The following is a 21,108-nucleotide window of genomic DNA, read 5'->3' on the forward strand; positions in this document are numbered from 1 at the left end:
ACAGGACAACTTGCCTTAGCCCTTAGCTTAGCTCCAGATGGGTGGTGTGTATATATTTGTATTTTGAAGGTGCCCTACTTAGCCTAGCATGTCACAGAAACTCATAGTAGATATTTAGGCAGTTCATTAACTCTAAAAATTGGCCCTCACAGGGTTTGGTCATTATTACTCACCTTTCCCTGTCTCTTATAAATAAATTCATTGTCTAATTTCCGGACTCTAAGCAGAATGTTTGGCAGCCATGGAGCTCTTCATATCTAATGGATTGCTATCATTTTCATCTCATATTAGATTACTTACTTGTTTGAGGTCATCTTTATGATGGTGAACCCCTGATACACATGATAAGCTGTCTTTATTTATGCCCAGTGGTAAGGTGGTATATCTTTTCTCAGGAAAATTCTCTCCTCAGTTATCCAATATGGGAGTTAATCTCTAGATATTCAGTTCTTCTATAGCAATGGTTGTCAAACTGTTTGATCTCAACACCCCTTTACACTCTTACACATTTTATTGAATACATTTTTTAAATGTGATACCATATTAGAAAGTAAAACAGATAAATTTTGAAAATGGGTTAATTTATTTCAAAGTATTGATGATAAACCCTTTCCACATCACTATAAATAATGCATGTTTTATTTAAAATAATTATATTCTCCAAAACAAAAAAGATTGAGTGAGAAGAGTGGCATTGTTCCACAATTTGGTAAAATCTCTTTAATGTTTAGCTTAAGAGAAGACAGCTGGTTCTTATATCTGATTCTGTATTCAATATGTTGTGGTACAATGCATCATAACAGCTTCAGGAAAATTTGTAAAAGAATGAGTGAGAAAAAGGGATATAACATTTTAGAATTGGTATAAAAATAATTTGGACCTCAGAGATCCCTTGAAAGGGTCTCAGGGGTCCTTAGACTTTCAGACTACACTTTGGGAGCTGCTGTTTGAGGGAATGTAACTATTCTTGGATTACCTGTGGGCTATATTCTTTTATTTTTTTTTATTTTTTTATTTTTTGCACGGGCAGGCACTGAGAATCAAACTCGGGTCTATGGCATGGCAGGTGAGAATTCTTCCTGCTGAGCCACTGTGGCCCACCCTTGCCCCTATATTCTTTTAAAATGTAGTAACCTGTATCTCTGAAGAACTTACTTTTGGTTATGTGCAGATTTTAAATAAATGAACTAGAAGTGCCCTTTGTCCTTCCTTCTACAGGATGAAAGTAGTGAACAAAAAGTTCCCTTTTTCTCTATCTCTGCAGAAATGCTGGTTTTCCTTCTCTATATAATATACTTACACTACACTAAAAAACTTGTATAGTGCTGGACAAATAGATGACATTTTGCTGGGGGTGGAAATTACAACTTCTCTGAGGAGTTCAAATATAGCCGCAATAATAAAAATCACCTTAAAATCTGCAGAACTAAGACGGAGTAACAAGAAAAGTGGGGGAAATTGGTTTGGAGGTAGGAAGAAAGAGAAAAATAACGGAAGAATCTTGAATAACAGATGCAAAGAATTCAGAAAGAAAGAAGAGGCATGGGTCTACTTACAAAGAATTTAATAAGTCATTCCCACATTTGTGTCCAAACTAAGTAGATACGGCTTCTCATACTGGGAAACACTAATAAATTTTAAAAGGAAACATATTTATACTTAGATGCAATGTCTAGCCTTCCTATTATCTATCTTCAAGTTGCTTATATGAAATACAAATTTTGTGAATTGTTGATAACTGATTCAGACAGTGGAGGACAGTTTTAATGGTCATATGTATTTTAAAGCAGTTTTATTGAGATATATTCACATACCATACTGTCCATATAAAGTGTATAATCAATGGCTTTTAGTATATACACAGAGTTGTGTATTCATCACCACAATTTTAGAACATTTTCATTACTCCAAAAAGAAAACCTTCATACCCCTTAGCAGTCACCCCTCAATGCCTCCTACCTTCCTTTCCCAGCCCTACATAACCATTAACCTATTTCTGTCTTTTCAGATTTCCTTATATTTACATTTTAAATAAATGAAATCATACAAAATGTATGACATTATATCTGCTTTTTTCACTTAGCATAATATTTTTGTTTTTTAAATCATTATAATATTAGAGAAGTTGTAGGTTTACAGAAAAATCATGTAAAAAATGCAATATCCCTATATATCCCCCTATTGGTGATTCTTTGCATTAGTGTGATACCTTTGTTAAAAATGATGAAAGTGTATTAAAATAGTTCTAACAACTATAGTCCATAGTTTACATTAGATATATTTTTCCCATATACCACCCTACTATCAACACCTTGTACTCTTGTCACACATTTGTTGTAATTCTTAAAGGAACATTCTTGTACTTGGACTATTAACTACAGACCATCAAATTTTCATTCTAGTAAAATACAAGACTCCAAACTTTGCCTTTCAATCACATTCACATACATAATTCAGTGCTGTTAATTACACTTACAATAATCTGTTCCCATCACCACCATCCATTTCTAAACCTTTACAATCAATCTAAATAGAAAGTTTGTACAAATTAAGCGTGAGCGCCCCATTCCCTACCTCAGTTTATCCTCTGGTAACCTATTCTAGGTTTCAACTCTATGAGTTTGCATATTATAATTAGTTCCTATCAGTGAGCTCATACAATATTTGTCCTTTTGTGCTTAGCTTATTTCACTCACATAATGTTCTCAAGGTTCGTCTATGTCACTGCATGCATCAGGACTTCATTTCTTTTTACAGCTGACCAATATTCCACTGTATGTATATACCACATTTTGTTTATCCATTCATCCCTTGACAAACACTTGGGTTGCTTCCATCTTTTGGTAATTGTGAATAATGCAGCTATGAAGATCAATGTGCAAATATCTGTCTCAGTCCCTGCTTTCAGTTCTTCTGGGTATATACTTAGTAGCAGGATTGGTGGTCATATGGTAATTCTATATTTGGCTTCCTGAGGCACTGCCAAACTGTCTTCCACAGCAGCTGCAACATTTTACATCCCTACTAGGAATGAATTAGTGTTCATATTTCTCCACATCCTCTCCAACATTGTACTTTTCTGTATTTTAACATAGCCATTTTAGTGGGTGTGAAATGATACCTCTTTGTGGTTTTGACTTGCATTTCCCTAATAGCTACTGATGTTGAGCATCTTTTTCATGTGCTTTTTAGTCATTTGTATTTCCTCTTTGGAGAAATGTCTATTCAAGTCTTTTGCCCATTTTTCAACTGGGCTGTTTTTTGGTTGCTGAATTGTAGGAGTATTTGTATGTTCTGGATAATTAAACCCTTATCAACTATGTAGTTTCCAAATATTTTCTCCTATTGAGAAGATTGTTTTTTTGCTTGATGCACAATAGTTTATAATTTTGAAGAAGTCCCATTTATCTATTTTTCTTTTATCTATTTTTTTCTTTCATTGCTTGTGCTTTGGGTGTAAAGTCTAAAAAAACATTGCCTAACTGAGGATCCTGAAGATGCATCTGTATATTTTCTTCTAGGAGTTTTATATTCCTAGCTTTTGTATTTAGTCTTTGATCCATTTTGAGTTAATTTATATGTATATGGTATGAGATAGGGGTCCTCTTTCATTCTTTTGCATGTGAATATTAAGTTCTCTCAGCACCATTTGTTGAAAACACTATTCTTTCCCAATTGAGTGGCCTTAGAGTCCTTGTCAAAAATCAGTTGGCCATACTACATGGGACAAGACTCCCAGGAGTGTAAATCTCTCTGGCAACATGGAACAGAACTCCTGGGATTTGCTGAGACCCAGCATCGAGGAATTGAGAATGTGTTCTCGACCAAAAGGGGAAAGAGAGAAATGAGACAAAATAAAGTGTCAGTGGTTGAGAGATTTCAGAGTCAAGAGGTTATCCTGGAGGTTATTCTTATGCATTATATAGACATCTCTTTTTAGTTTACGGTGTATAGGAGTGGCTAGAGGGAAGTACCTGAAAGTGTTGAGCTGTGTTCCAGTAGCCTTGATCCTTGACTGTATAAAGATATCACTTTTACAGCGTGGCCATATGATTGTGAAAACCTTGTTTTCTGATGCTCTTTTTATCCAGGGTATGGACAGATGAGTAAAAAAAATGTATATAGATAAAAATAAATAATAGGGGGGATAAGGTGCAAATAAGTTGGGTAGATGGGAATACTAGTGGTCAATGAGAGGGAGGGGTAAGGGGTCTGGTTTATGTATGAGGTTTTTTTTTTTTCATTTTTCTTTTTCTGGAGTGATGGAAATATTTTTAAAAGTGATCATTGTGATGAATATACAACTATGTGATGATATTCTGAGCTATTGATTGTACCCCATATATGGAATATATGTGTGGGAAGATTTGACAATAAAAATATTTTAAAATATCAGTTGGCCTTAAATGTGAGGGTATATTTCTGATCTCTTACATCAATTTCATTGATTGATGTAACTATCCATGTGCCAATACCATGCTGTTTTGACCATTAAATCTTTGTAATATGCTTTAAGGTCAGGAAATGTGAGTCCCCCAACTTCACTTTTCATTCTCAAGAAGTTTTTCGCTATTCAGTGCCCCTTAACCTTCCAATTAATTTGATAATTGACTTTTCCATTTCTGTAAACTAGTCTGTTGGAATATTGATTGGGATTGTGTTGAATCTGTAAATATTTTTTAGTTATTTTAGTCATTTAATGATATTTAGTCTTCCAAGTCATGAAAATGGAATGCCCTGCATTTAATTAGGTCTATGATTTCTTTTAGCAATGTTTTGCAGTTTTCTGTGTATAGGTTCTTTATATCTTTGGTTAACTTTATTCCTAGATATTTGATTTTTATAGTTGCTATTGTAAATGGGATTTTTTCTCCTTGATTTCCTCCTCAGCTTGTTCATTACTAGTGTATAGAAGTGCTACTGATTTTTCTGTGTTGATCTTGTATCCCCCCACCTTGCTGAGTTTGATTATTAGCTCAAGTAGCTTTGTTGTAGATTTTTCAGGATTTTCCAAATATAGAATCAGGTTGTCTCTAAATAATGACAGTTTTACTTCTTCCTTTCCAGTATGGATGTCTCTTACTTCCTTTTCTTGCCTCATTTCTCTGCATAGAACTTGCAGTACAGTGTTGAATAACAGTGGTGACAATGAGCCTCCTTCTCTTCTACCAGATCTTAGAGGGAAACTTTTCAGTATTTCACCATTGCATACGATATTAGCTGTGGATAGTTCATATGTGCCTTTTATCATGTTAAGGAAGTTTCCCTCTACTATCTTTCAAAGTGTTTTTATCAAGAAAGGATGCTGAAGTTTGTCAAAACCTTTTCTGTGTCAATTGAGATGATCATATGGTTTTTCCATTTGTCACATTAATGTGATGTGTTACATTAATTGAGTTTCTTACCTTGAACCAGCCTTGCCTACCTGGGATAAAACATGCTTGATCATGGTGTATAATTCTTTTGATGTGCTGTGGGATTTGATTTATAAGTATTTTGTTGAGGATTTTTGCATCTATATTCATTTTCTATATTCATAAGAGAAACTGGTTTGTAATTTTCTTGTAGTGTCTTTATCTAGTTTTGATTTTAGGATAGTGTTGGCTTCATAGAATGGGTTAGGTAGTATTCCCTTCTCATTAGTTTTTTGGATGAGTTTGAGTAGAATGGGTTTAATTCTTCTTAGATTGATTGATAGAATTTACCTGTGAAGCGATCTGGTCCTGGGCTTTTCCATGTTGGGAAATTTTTGATGACTGATGTATTCTCCTTGCTTGTAATTGGTTTGGTGAGGTATTCTATTTCCTGTAGAGTCAATATAGTTTGTCTTGTGTTTCTAGAAATATTTCCATTTCTTCTAGATTGGTTGTCATACAGTGTTCATAGTATCCTCTTAGGATCTTTTTTTTTTTTATTTCTGTGGGGGCAGTAGGAATGTCCCTTCTCTCATTTCTGATTTTATTAATCTGCAACTTTTCTCTTTTTTCTTTGTCAGTATAGCTAAGGTTTTGTTAATTTTATTGCTCTTTTCAAAGAACCAACTTTTGGTTTTGTTAATTTTCTATGTTGATTTTCTCTTCTTAATTTATTTCTGCTCTATGCTATTTCTGACTTTCTGCTTACTTTCGGGTTAGTTTGCTGTTCTTTTTCTAATTCCTCCAGGTGTGAAGTTAGGTCTTTGATTTTAGCTCTTTCTTCTTTTTGATGTAAGCATTTAGGGCTCTAATTTTCCCTCACAGTACTGCCTTCATGGCATCCCGTAAGTGTTGATATGCTGTGCTCTTGTTTTCATTCCTATCAACATATTTATTGTTTTCCCTTGCAATTCTGTTACCCACTGATTGTTTAAGAGGGTGTTATTTAACTGCCATATCTTTGTGTATTTTTCAGTTCTCTGCCTGTTATTGATTTCCAGCTCATTCTATTATGGTCAGAGAAGATTCTTTCTATCAATCTTTCTAAATTTATTGGGACTTACTTTGTGACCCAACATTGGGGGCCAGTGTTCTACATATGTATGTTAAGTCTAGTTCATATATTATATTATTCCATATTATTTCCTTATTGACCTTCTTTCTAGATATACAGTCTTGATGATAGCAGTGTGTTGAAGTCTTCAACTATTATTGTGGAGGTATCTATTTCTCCCTTCAGTTTTGTTAGTGTTTGTCTCATATATTTTGGGACACCATGATTAGGTGCACAAATGTTTATGATTGTTATTTCTTGTTGGTGGATTTCACCTTTTGCTAATATGTAGTATCATTCCTTATTTCTCATTACAACTTTTTACTTAAAGGTTATTTTGTCCAATATTTGTATAACTACTCCGCTCTTGTTTTTGTTGTTATTTGCATGCAATATATTTTTCCATCCTACATTTATCCTATGTGTGTTTTGGGTTCTAGGGTAAGTCTCTTATAAACAACATATTGTTGGATCATGTTTTTTTTAATCCATTCTGCCAACCTATATGTTTTGATTGGGGAGTTTAATCCATTAATATTCAGTGTTATTATTATGAAGGCAGTACTTACTTCAGCCATTCAATTTATCCTTTGGTTTTTGTATGTAATATCTTTTTTGCCTCTCTTCTCCTTTACTTCAACCTCCTTTTCTGTATAGTTGATTTTTTTTTATGTATCTGCTGATCCCTTTCTCATTTCTCTTTCTGTTTATATTTTTAAATACTTTCTTTGTGGTTACCCTGGGGTTTATATTATACATTGTATATCTCTAACCTACTAATTTGTAAAGATACCAATTTGGCTTCAGTATCATACATGTTCTCTGCTCACATATACCTTTGTTTTCCCTGCTTGTGTTGTTTTTGTCCCACTTCACCACTTCATATTCTTCATGTCTGTTATCAGGAAATATGTCTTTTCTCATTCAATTTTATTCTGATTCTTATATGTGTTAAAGAATAGAGTTGTATTTTGAAGATTTAGTATTATTGAGGGTTGCATATGTCTTTTAAGTTACCCCTACTGGTGATCTTCATTGCTTCACACTACTCCAAGCCACTTCCTCCTGTCTTATCCTTTCAACCTGCAGAATTCCCTTTAGTAATTCTTGCATGGCCAGTCTTTTGTTGACTGACTCTCTCAGTTTCTGTTTCTCTCTGAATATTTTAAACTCTCCTCGCCACCATGATTTCTGATGAAATGTTAGAAGTTAGTCCTATTGAGGATCCCTTGTATATTGCAATTCACTTTTCTCTTGCTGCTTTCAGATTTTTTTTCCTTTGGCATTTGACATTCTGATTAATATGTGCCTCAGAGTAGGTCTCTTAGGGTATACTCTGTTTGGATTACACTGAATTTCTTGTGTGTGTATACTTATGTTTTTCATAAGAGTTGGGAAGTTTTCAGTGATTATTTCCTCAAACAGTCTTTCTATCTCTTTTCCCTTCTAGGATACACAGGATGCATATGTTTGTGTGTTTGGTGCTGTCAGCCAAATCCCTGAGACACTACCCAATTTTTTCTTTTCTTTAATCTATCTGTTCTTCTGACTGTATGATTTCCATTGTCCTGTCTTCTAGGTCACTGGTTCTCTTTTCTGTCTGTTCAAATCTGCTGTTGTGTGTCTCTTGTGTATTTTTAATTTCTACTTTTTTGGCTTTTATCCCCATAATTTCAATTGTCTCTTTTTATACTTTCAAATACTTCTTCATGCTCACACATTGTCTTTTTACTATCCTTTGTTTGTTTCTGCATATTTTCCTTTATCTCCTTGAATTGATTTAGGAGATTTATTTGGACTTCTTTGATTAGGTGTTATGCTCCTGAGTCTCCTATAACACAGGCTGCATTTAGTAGACCTTCGGTAAATATCATGTAGCTTTGTCATCATGCATATGCGTCACCTAGAAGACATCTCATCTGGTGGCACATTTTACCTGAAGATTATTATTAAGGCTCTAATCTTGTTTCCCAATGAAAATTTTTCAAGGAAGCTTGTCAGAGGAGAGAAATGGAGCTGTCAGATGGCTCATCAAAAAGCTCAGTTTGAAATAGTCCTTCTATATACTTGTACATGCTTTATAAATACTTCTATACATATAAAAATGAGGGCTTGGGCAATGTTTTCAGATAGAAAAAGCACATTCAGTATCTAAATTCTCCCCTTTTTTGTACCTCTTTATTTTCTCTACCATTGATTGCATGCCATTAGTGAAGTGCTTGGCTAAAACTTGGGTTTCTGAGGAAAAAATGCAATCTTTACAACTATCCCAGAAGTGAAATATGTATTGTTCCACTTTAGGATGAGGAAACTGAGGTTCAGTAACTTTCCCAAGGTCACACACTCAACTAACAAATGACAGAGCTTAGATCAGAACTTCTTTTGCTTGCAAATAGCTGGGCTTCAAGCTTTCCCTTATTCTCCACATCTGCTCACATGTTTTTATCCATTTCCTTAATATTGAGGCTTAAATGGCTGAAAAGCCTTGATGTGTTATCCCTGTCCAGGAGTATTTCATTTGTAACAAGGCACAAACTTGAGGCAAAATCAATTAGTGTCTAATTGTGTGACATCAAGCACTGATACTCAACAGGTATGAGGGTCAAGTTGAGTGGTAGAATTCTCGCCTGCCATCCAGGAGAACTGGGTTCAGTTTCTAGCCCATGAACTCCCCAAGAACAAACAAACAAGCAAATGAAAGAAAAAACAAACAAGACCAAAATTCAACAAATGGTGCTGCAATAATAGTAAATAAATAAATAAAGTCAACGTTGGGATGCTGGTTCTGATGATGTGCCAGAGAGAGTGTGACCTTTGAAAGTTTTCTAATGTATGTGTCTGAATATGAGAGTTTTTTTCTCTTTTTTTTTTCCCCAACAGAAGGTCACTTTATTTGAATCCTTCTAAAGTTGTCTGAAATCACAAGACACTCGCTTATTTTACTTTGCTCCAAACAACAAAGCACTGTCTGGGAAAGATGTATTAGCTAGCATCAATTGTTGTTTATTTTGGTTGCTTGTAGAGGTACATGATGCAGAAAAGAAAATTAAAAAAAAAAAGGAAGTAAGAGAAAAAGAGAATGGAAAAAAGAAAAAAACAGGAAGAAAATCAATGTAACATACTTCAGTGATTAATTTTGGTGATATGACATTACACTTTTAAGAGTTGGAGGCCATTTAAACAAACTCTGGAAAAATCACGTTTTAGAACCATCCAGTACGCAGTTACGTTGATGGACATATGGCTCAGAAAAACTGAAAAACTGTCCTTACATAACATAACACATCGTGGAATCAAATTTCCAGTGGAACATTGCACATGGAATCAGCAGTACTATACCTCAAACCACGTGGGTAGAAGTGATGATAATACCTTCTGGCAAAGTTTGTTAGGTGACTGAAAAAGTAAATCCGTCAAGATGAAAAGTCTGATGCTGAAAATGTGTGTGAAAAAGTTGAACAAATTTGCTCCATGAAATATGAGTAGGGAAATGTGATTTTTTTTTAAATAATCAATATAATATTTTGCATTGTATATAATTTTATATTGGTATGTACAGTCCAGTTAACGAATTAAGTATTATACATCAACAGCAAGGATCCAATCTGCATTCCTGAAGTTTCTAAGTAAAGGTTGATCAAAAAATTTAAAGAGGAACTTCGCATTGGGAAAACACAATAGTCACCTTTTATTTGGTATATAAAGCTCCTGAGGGCATTAGGAAGACAATAGAGAGATACAAATGAGAAACTAGCACTTGGCCTGAAATGCCTGATAGATGCCCCCACTCCTGCAAATTTCTCATCGTCATAATATGTGCATCCTTCAATTGCATTAAGTGCATTTATAATGTAAATGGTGCCAGAGCCAATATTTCAAATAGAAGCCATTCTTTAAGGAAAAAAAAAAAGCTAAATGTATTGAATGCCTCTAAAAGTAAAATATTTAGCACTTCATTGCAGATGGGTAATGTTAAAAATCCCATTCGTTATTATTGCTACCACATGCCTGAATAAATCCTACCATAAGCATTTAGCAAGTAGGTAAACAAAGAAATAACACTTGATGTGATGAATGCCAATATAAAAGCACATTTAAACTGCTCTGTCAAGAGACAAGCCTGGAAATGCTAACTGCCTTCCTTCGTTTTTCTGCAATCATCTGAATATATAAATTCAAATTGCAGCTTTTAAAACTTCAAATCGAGGCTTTTGAAATTTCAGAAAACACTTGCGCTTGGAAAGCAGATTATAACAAGGTCGCGGTGAGATTTGGGCACCATCTTTTTTGTATTTCAAAGTATAAAAAACAAACTTAAATGAGAAATGACTACCAAATGTTTTCATATTTTAAAAGAAGATGCTCTACTTTTTAAAAAATTAAATCAGAAAAAAAAGTTTTCTGCAGACATTGTATAACAAGAAAGAGTATGGCAAATAGTGTAGCCGAAGCTTTTGCTTTTTAAGTGATGATTTATTCTATCTGGGAGTTCTTAAGAGTTTTCTAAATTAGTATTCTGTTAATTTCCATAAAATCATATGCAAGTCACTGTCTTTCAAACTGATGCTGAAGGTTAATTATAAAATGTACTTAATTATTTATAGTCCACGGATGAGTCCTAGATATTCTGTGTCCAAATGCACTATAAAATAGAAAGTTTAGCAGATTTATATTGGAAAGACAGGAAGGATATTTTTCACAAATTAATTTATTGATTTAATGCAATCCCACTCAAAATCCCCAATGAGATTTTAATTTGATCAAAATGGTTTCACGTATTACTTAAGTTAGAAACACTAAGGTAATATGGGGAGCTTAACTCACTAGAAGTTAAAAGATATTTTATAGCCACAGTGATTGAAGTAGTACAGTACTGTGACAAAAACTGAACCCTTGTGCATATAATAAATGTAATGAAGAAAGTACCAAAAACCAATAGAGAAAGACTATTTTGGGAAAATGTGCCATTTCTGGAAAACCCTTCAAGGTTAGAAACTTAATTCTTAGGTAAATTTAAGATGCATTAAACATTAAAAAAAATGAAAGTATATGGAGCCAGAATAAAGTAAAGGTAAATGTCTAAATAATTATAAGGTGGCCACAGATTTGAGAGTAATATGAAAGCAATTGATACATTTTTCTTTAGAAACAAAACTAAAGAGAAAAGGGAAACTGGAGTGACTATTTGTGGGAATCTATTTTTAAATAATCTGAAAAAACCTCTTACAAATAAATGTGAAAAAGCTAAGAAAGCAGACAGTGTATACAGTAGATGATTGCAGGAGAAGCATAAATGGCCATTTTCAGTTTTCCTATAAATAGAAAAAACAATTTAAACATCTATGACAAGCCATTTTTCTGCTATCAAAGATATAATTTGTAATGCTCAATAGTGGTAAAAGAGTAGTGAGGCAGGTATTTTTAATGGTGGGAATGTATGAGTGCTCTTATTAGCAAAGAAATTTAGCAGCGTGTATAAAACCCTTAGTACTCTTATTGTTAACTTTCTTCTCTCTTCTAAGGAAATTAGCAGATATGTGAACCAAAACATAAAAAAAACCTGTGTTTTTGATGGGGTTATTTATTATATTGAAAAATTGAACAACGAATTAAATGCCTAATAATAGAAGACTCGTGAAATATGGCATCCTCATGGATAGCTTAACTCAAATCTTAAAAATCAATTTTCAAAGAATAATTAATGACCTAAGGAAATACTCACACTAGAATATTAAATGAAGAAAATAGGCATAGACTGTTTTTTGAGTTTGATCTCACTTAATATATAAAGCTCAGTTATAATGAATACATACATCTCTTTTCTTCTTGGCTGAGTATTTTTGAAAGGCAGAAGATGTACAAGTAATTGATTTGAGACATGTTTGAAGCAGGGGATGGTGTTTACTTTTAGAATTGTATTCTAGGCTTGGATCTAATTTTTGTTTTTCATTTGTTTGATATTACTCTTTTCAAGTTTCTATATGTTTATTTGATTTAGGCCTTTTTTTTTTTTTCTCCCTGAAATGGTCAGTTTATGCATGAAAATTAAAAATGCCTTACCCATCTGTCTAGGTTTTCCAAATGTAATCAGATTTTAGCAAGGTTGTATTTAATGAGAAGGAGAAAAATTGAGGGAAATAAGTTCTTAGTATTTGGAACTCTGTGCAAGATGATCTGGAGTCCAATACTAAAAGAGACAAAGATTTTGCAGAGAGTTGAAAAGAGACTGAAAAAGATGAGGTAAGCTGGCCAATATGCTTCAAACCTTGAGCCAAGAAGCTGAGTTGGCTCAGAAATTTTAAACAAATAACAGATATCTGTAGCAAGAGTGTTTCTGTTCCAGATTTTTCTGCTAGGGCCAGAATCCGAAGGCCAATTTGAAATCAGTTGAAACCAGCCATTTTCCCATAAGGTCAACTGACAAGTATTGGTGGTTTCATCTCCACCACAGCAACCTCCAATCTCCTCTGTACCCCATGTCCCAGGAAATGTCAGAGTACTTAGAAAGGAAGAGGTAGTCAGGTATGTGGACCATGTAGTTTGGTGGCAAGTATAAGTTCCTTCCCCTCTTCCTTTGCCCTTCTCCTTGTCAAAGATAGAGGCTTCAATGGAATCACTTAAAACAAGCTTGTAGACTGAAAGAAAGGGAACCATCCTCTCATTCCCAGCTGAATGCTTGTTGAGCTGAAGAACCCCTTTCACAGTTCTCCATAGCTTTTGGAGGGGCCAGGAGAGGAGCTCAGCATGTCCTCTGGTTTTCCATGTCAAAGCCCATGGTTTGTAGGGTGATCAGGAGCCACTGTTGCACATACATCAGAAATCAATGATTGACTACAAGATGGACTTTTAAAAAAAAATTAAATGAGCTGGAGGGAGAGTTTCCCATCACTAGACTTCATGAAATGCAAAAACAATGACATTAGAAAATGCCGATTAGGAAGTGTTCATTATTAATTCAGAAGCTGGTTGACCATGTCTGTAGATCACCAACCCATTGCTGATGACTCTGAAGTCAATATTTCCATCACTTCTCTTTGCCCTGAGCCTGAGTTCTCTCTTTTGCTTTTCTTACTAATGGATTTCCCCTAAATATCTTAGACAGTCACTGGACTTAGTCTATCTAAAGCTGAATGCTGGATTGACCACTTTATAGCCTTACGATCTTGAGCAAAATACTAATTCTTATTTACCTTCACCTGTAAAAGAGGAAAATGATAGTGCTCATCTTGTAGTATTGGGAGGATTTGGTACTTGGCTCAATGACTGCCATGTATTAAGTACTCGCTAATTATTAGCTGCTAATACTAATCTCTCTTCTTTTATCATTGAGTCCTATTGAGTCTCTTTCCACATCTTAAACTAATTCTGTCATCTCCTTTTTTCCTTGCTAGAGCTTCAAACTTTAGACCCTCATTACTTTATTGCCTAGACTATTATAATAATCTCGTAATTTATTACTCTGCCTTTTGTCGTATTTACCACCTTGCCTGCATGGAATAGCAGAGTGAACTTTTGAAGAAACAGATATTTCCCTACTGAAAACCCTTAAGTAGCTCATCACCTACCGATTGAAGAGAACATTCTAGGTGCTTCATAAATCGGCCTCAACCACCTCATTAGCTTTATCTCCTGACCCTTCCTCCATAAATCTTTCATGCTACAGCAGTCCATAAGGTCATCCACAGGCATCCTTACTTTACACATTTAAGAGGGGCCAAATTTCTTCCATTGGAAAAAATTCATATATTCAAACACTATTTCCTACAACAATTAATGCCAAAATGTTATTAATTTGATTACTAAAACTTGATTGACAAACTTAGACTACCTATAGGCATGCCTAAGAGTTACTTCTGGAGGACCTCTTTCATTGCTCAGATGTGGCCTCAGTCTCTCTAAGACCAACTCTGCAAGTGAAATCATTGCCCTCCCCACTAAGCGGGACATGAAACCCAGGGGTGAAAGTCTCCCTGGGTATGTGGGAGAGGACTCCCAGGGATGAATCCACACCCGGCACCATGGGATCAACAATTCCATCCTGACCAAAACAGGGAAAAGTAGTATAATTAATAAAGTGTCAGTGGCAGAGAGAGTTCAGATAAAATCAAGAGGCTACTCTAGAGGTGACTCTTATGAAAGCTTCAGGTAGAACTTGTTATCTGTCATAACCTGCCAACCCCCAATCAGGACCATTCCAGCCAATCCTAAAGAATACCTGGGGCAGTATATAAGATTCCACAAGGGGTCCATGCACTAGAATAACTTCTCAGAAACCTACAACCTCCAGATGGGTCCCTGGACCAGATGAGTCCTTAAACCTAGCCCAGCCTCTCCAGAACATCAGCTAATTCCATTTCCCTACCCCATATTAGTGACAGACCCTTCCAATAGCAAACATTTAGAATTGCCATAGCCCAAACACCCCTAAAAAGAGAGATGGAAAGATCCAGGTGATGGTGGAATTATACAGAGAAGATAGGATTTAACAAATGAATATGAATGCTGAATCATTAAATTGATATCTAGTTTAGTCTCTAGTATTTTGGAGCAGCTAGAAGTAAAAACCGAAAATTGTGAAATATTAATAAAAGTCTGAAATCTGTTCTACAACTAATTGTGGTGCTGTGCTTGGAAATGTATAACTTTTTTGTAAATATGTTATTTTTCACAAATAAATGAAGGAAAAATGTTGATTGTGATGATAAAATATTTAAGCCCTCTAGCCTCCTATATTCTGGAGCAGCTAGAAGGAAAAATCTGAGATGAGGGTATGGTAGCCCATGACAAACTCTGGAATCTGTCCTGTAACTACTTGTTGAAGAGTGCTTTGAAAACTAGTGCTTTTTTCTTTCTTTGCTTTGTATATATGTTATACTATACAATTAAAAAGTTTTTAAAAAAATGGGGAGTGGGGGTTGACATTCCCAGATTAACAAAGTCGAGGGACTTCACCACCACCAGACCGACCCTTTAAAGATGCTAACGGGAGTTCTACAGGTTGAAAGGAAAAGACATAGGAAATTTACTGAAGTTGTATGAAAAATAAAGATTTCTGGTCAAGATTAAAAAAAAACTTGATTGATTCTATTAATGGAAAATAAGCTCAAGCATCAGACAGGTGATACAATAATATTCATTCATAATCACTAATAAGGATAATGGTAAACTCTGTCATTACATTAAGCAATATATTTTTTTTTAATTCTAAAATGATCAGCAACTTGGTAGCTGCCACATAAGAACCTGTATCACTGCATCAGTGGTTGGAGGCTGCCAAATCCCACCCATTCTAAAATGCATGTTTTATCACATTATCATCACTGAAATCAGAACAGGTCTTACAACTGATGCTGTCTATCCTATAGCTTTGCAGAAAATCCCATAGAAAGAAGTGAAGCCCTCTTTTAAGAAATGTTGCCTCACCAACACCCTTGATGTGACAGTGGATAATTTGTGTGGAAAACACAGACTTTTTCAGTGACTCTTAAAGGAAATATCAAACAGGAGAGTCAAACCCTAAATGTGAAGAAGTTTTAGGAATATCATGACCAATTTTTTCAACTTATATTTTTTGTTTTTACATATACCCAAGAGGCATATATGACAAAAATACAAATAACTTTAAAAGAACTCTTCCAAAAGTAAGATATAACCTTTAAGTGGTGAGTGCCATAGTTTAATTGGCAGCAGTTTTTCATGCCGAGTGGTACTTAAAATGATGGAACAACTTTGCATCTGTGGCATCTTCCATTTGGTGAAGCATTGCATGGCACGTGGGCAGGTAAATCAGACCATGTTTCAGAATCCGTATTCTAAAGAATGGAAAGGATTGATTCAAAATGGAAACGCATTCAAGATTGAAGAAATGATGGAAGAATTTGTTCATTTCCTCAAAAGTTGTTTACAGAGCATCTGTTCTGTGCCTGGTACTGTTGCAGGAGCAAAGAATACAGCTGTAAATACAACAGACAGCAATCCCTGCCCTCAGGATACTTAATGTCATGTGAGTCAGGTAGACAATGCACAAAATTCATAACCAAAATATATAGCATGTTAATTTTAAGAACTAACGGGAAAGACAAAAACAGGGAGAAAGAATGGAATTTTGGAGGAGGTACAATTTGAAGGAGAGCCACGAAGGAAAGCCTCATTGGTTGAGTAAACCTTTGTAGCAGACGAGAGAGCAAGTCATGTTGACATTGGAAGGAAAAGCATTCTAGGCAGAGGGAACAGCAAGAGCAATGTCTCCTTAGGGCACATCCACCTAGTGTGTTTAAGAAACACAAGAAGGAGGCCAGTGGAGCTCATGAAGGATAAGAGAAGAGGAGAGCAATTGGAGATGATGTTATGGAGGTGAGGAGAGAAGGCACTCGGCATTATTCAATAGAAAAATAATGCAAGACCCCTATGCAATTTAAATTTTTCTAGGTGCCACGTTTTTAAAAGTTAAAAGAGACAGGTGAAATCAATATGTTCTACTTAACCCAACATTTAAAAATATTTGAATTCTATTATCATTTCAACTAGTAAGTGCTAGAAGAAATATTAAGTTATTTTATGTTTTTTTTTTTTTTTTTTTGGTACTGTCTTTGAAATCTGGTGTACATTTTACACCCGCGGCACACCTCAGTTTTCACAGGATACCTCTGGCTGCTATATTGAGAATAGACTGAAGGAAGAATGTTTCCTTCCTTACATACCCCAGAGTAGACTTTGATTAAGCTCTCATTAAATAGCAAAATTGAGCATAGATGAATGTAAGTCTGATAGCATGAATCCAATGGCCGGAATCTCATTTACAGAATGAGTGCAAAATGTACTTCTCTAGAGACCCTAATTTTGCACAGGCTGTGTCTTATTCCTGCAACGTGCAGATCTGCTTTCATGCTTCAGAACCCAGATAGGCCATCATCTTCTCAAGGATGCTGCCCCTCAAATGACTGATCAGCCCCCCTTTTATGTCCTTCTGACAGTACTTCATTGCAATCCTGGTTTATGTGCTTGTTTCCTCATGCAGACTGTGAGATGCTCAGTGGTAGGGAACATAACTCATCCATCTGGGATCCTTAATGCCCAGAAGAGTTCTTAGAACATTGTAAGCCCTCAATAAATATTTGTTAACTTGAATTGATATAAAAAAAAAAAAAACTTGGCTAAATGTCCAAACAATGGAAACAACCAAATGTCCACCAGCAGTGATGTGTGCACACAATTGAATATTTTCAAGAGAATGAAGAAACTAAAACTGAAAACATGTAAGATTGTTGTAAACATCATGTCAAGTGAAAAAGGCAAGAAGCGAAAGAGTACATGTCATATGATTTCATTTGCATAATGTCTAATACAGGCAAAATACTCAAAGTTGACAGGATACTGACAATTTTTAGGGAGAGTTAATGACTGCAAGAGGGCAGGAAGGAGGCTCTGAAGTTCTGATAGCATTATGTTTTTTTTTTAATCTGTTTACAGTGTGTTCAATTGGTGAAACTTCACTTCTAAAGAGTTATATATTAGGCACTTTGCTATATGTACATTATACTTCAAATAAGATGCTTACATAGAAGAGATAGATAGACCCCATAAGACAACAAAAACCCAGACTGTAAATTATTTTGAAAATATAAACCACTTTGTTCAGCCATATTTCTTATGCCTCAACATATAAGAATAACTTTATGGCTAATTGAGTAACAAACAGTATATGCATTTTATTAGTAAAAAATTTCCACTAATGCAACATATGTTAAATATTTTAAATAGATTTTCCTCTTTCCATAAAAAAGGATTGTGAGTCATAATTTGGATCACAATTTTTCGTTCAGTGATTTAGCGTTATTTAATTCCTTATTTAGTTAAGCATTTTAAAACATGCTAATTCATGCATATACTTTCTCTAGGACAGTGGCACTCAGCCAGAGGTAATTGCCTCCCCCTCTGCTGACATTTGGCAAAGCGTGGAGACATTTTTGGTTGACACAGTTTGGGGGATGCTACTGCACGTTGTGAGTAGAGGCCAGGGATGGTGCTAAACGTCCTGAAATGCACAGGACAAGCTTCCACGACAAAGAATAATCTGGCCCCAAATGTCAGGACTGCTGAGCTTGAGAACCCTGCTCTAATATTATAATGTGAGGCTTTTGGAATTTTCAAATCAGAATTTTGTCTTGAGTGATTTTAACCTTATCTTTTAGAGATTTCATGGATAGTGAAATTGCTTTGTTCAAAGTGAATGAATTGGTCTTAAAAAATGATATATGTTAGCATCTTTTAAATTGCTTATTATCTTGACAGCATTTGCCATGTATTTTTTTTTCCAGATTGCTTCAAAACAAAAAGAAAGTTTGAGAAATATGTTGCTTATAACAATTTTATTCTTTCTCCAGGCTAGAAGAACAAAAGAATATCTTGTCAGAATTTCAAAGAGATTTAAATGAATTTGTTTTATGGTTAGATGAAGCAGATAACGTTGCTACTATTCCACTAGAACCTGGAAATGAGCAGCAACTGAAACAAAAGCTCGAACAAGTCAAGGTAATTCTATCTTTTAAAATTCCCCAGGGCCTACTTATATAAAAGAGAGTATAAGTCTATTATTTAATCATTGATTCCTACTCTTTAAGTTACTTAAACTTCTTCACTCCCTCACTAAAGTGTCTTTCTCACAATGCTATTTTGTCTTAACCAAGTGGTTTCCAATCAATGCCCTCTGTTAAATATATATATATATACACAAATGAATGTATATGTATATATATTACATATATATATAATGCATAACAGTTATTTTTGAAACTAAATTGAAATGAATTTTTGACTTACTTGAGGATTCAACAGCTTCAAATAATTTCAAAGATTGAAACCCAAAGTAGGAAATTGTAAAATCCAAATTGAAATGGGAATTTTTCCAACTGATTTGGCTACATACCTGGAAAGTTCCGGAGAGCCTTTATCAAAATGAATCCCTTTTGCCAAGGAAACTCTTAATTGCCAAATTGATCCCACTATTTTCAGCTTCTAATTAAAAGTGTTCAATTTGCCTGAAGCATTACTTGTTTTGGTAGTTTCCTCTGGGGAGGGTGGGTAGGGAGAGTTCACACTCTTATTTTGCAAGTGAATTAACGTTTATGATTTTTGTCCTAGGAAAACAAGTCTTTTGGATCTGTTTTATTTTGAATTTTGAAGGGAAGGGAAATTAACATTTAATCATCCCCTGTTATGTGCCAAGGATTAGATGCATTTACATCTGCTATTTTATTTAATCTTCATATCAAACTTTCAAAGTGGTTGCTATTGTCCTCTGATCACCAGATCACACAATTTTGCCCCTTGGTCAAAAATTCAGTTGGTTTGCACACGCAAATTAGAGTCCAATGTCAACCATTTTTTTCCCTATGAAGCCGGAAATGTGCACTTTCACAGGGGATGAAGTACAAACATTTTATTAAAAAATTGCTTAGTTCTTTAAACAGATATTAGTACCTACGCTGTGTCAGGTATTGCACTAGGTATTTGAAATTCAAAAATGCAACTTTAGGATCCATAATTCAATTGAAGTTGGTTGTGTCACGCAAAAATGAACTCAGTCTATTGTTTAAAACTCATCTTTCCTTAACGTATTGCGTGTCTTATGTAGCAATATAATTGATAACCTATTTACAAGACATGCTTAGCGAGTTCACTTACTAACAATTATGAACCTAATTTTCTTTTCCTAGAAAATGTAGATCGGCACTGTCCAACAGAACTTTCTGTGATGATGGAAATGTTTTGCATTGTCTGTTTCAGTAGCCACCAGCCATATATGGCTAAAGAGCAGTTGAAAAGTGGTTAGTGAGACTAAGAAACTGAGTTTTGCATTTTCTTCTATTTTAATTGAAATAGAATAACCTCATGTGGCATGTGGTTACTGTATTGAACAGTACAGCTCTAGATGACATCAATAAAACACAGCTACTACTATCATAGTGGTTCTGTACGTCTTGGGAAAGGCCATTAAAAATCTGATATTAAATGAATAAGAAATTCAGGGATATGGAAGAGTGAAAAATAAGGATTTTGGAATGAGACTGCCCAAGTTTGCACCACATCTCTATTGCTTGCTAGCTTTGTGTCCTTGGACCTGGTATTTATCCTGTTTGTCTCAATTTCCTTCTATATAAATGAAGATAATAGGATCGGCCTCATAGAATTATTTAAAAATGAAGAACTGAGATAATATATGTGAAGGTGTCAGTAAATGTTAGATATCACTTAAGATGATGATGCAAATTCTTCCCTTTTGGTATATTATGGTGTGGAAACTTAGTATCTGGGAGGGTGATAAATTTATCCAGATTGTTCTATTTCTGATTAAAATGCATTTTCAGACTCTGACTGTTTGGGATATCATTTGGGGTTCATCGTACCACCTAATATTTTTCTCTTAAAAAAAAAAAACTCTGAGGAATAAGGTAATATGGTCCCTTCTGGGATGGTTTATCTACTTGGGAGTGAATGTTTCGGTCCATCAGCTCTGCACTCAGGAGAAAACTGTTGCTATTTGAGGAACAATAGACCTTGGGTCTATTTGCTTTGTTTTGATAGACTGATCAATAGCGGGGAAGACAAGGTAGCTGAAATTGTGCTGTAATTCATTTTAAA

The 21,108-nt window shown here is 34.8% G+C and overlaps 1 protein-coding gene across 9 annotated transcripts in view; it reads left to right on the plus strand.

The window, feature by feature from the left end:
- Positions 1-21,108, plus strand: part of DMD (dystrophin) — a 2,428,671-nt gene that overhangs the window by 1,628,603 nt on the left and 778,960 nt on the right. For all 9 annotated transcript variants that reach the window (XM_077145121.1, XM_077145123.1, XM_077145120.1 and 6 more), the window contains one exon: positions 18,852-18,999. In XM_077145121.1, the coding sequence (XP_077001236.1) occupies positions 18,852-18,999 (148 nt within the window). The remainder of the gene's footprint in view (positions 1-18,851; positions 19,000-21,108) is intronic.

The sequence above is a fragment of the Tamandua tetradactyla genome, chromosome X (assembly GCF_023851605.1).
Source record: "Tamandua tetradactyla isolate mTamTet1 chromosome X, mTamTet1.pri, whole genome shotgun sequence".
Classification (NCBI taxonomy): domain Eukaryota; kingdom Metazoa; phylum Chordata; class Mammalia; order Pilosa; family Myrmecophagidae; genus Tamandua; species Tamandua tetradactyla.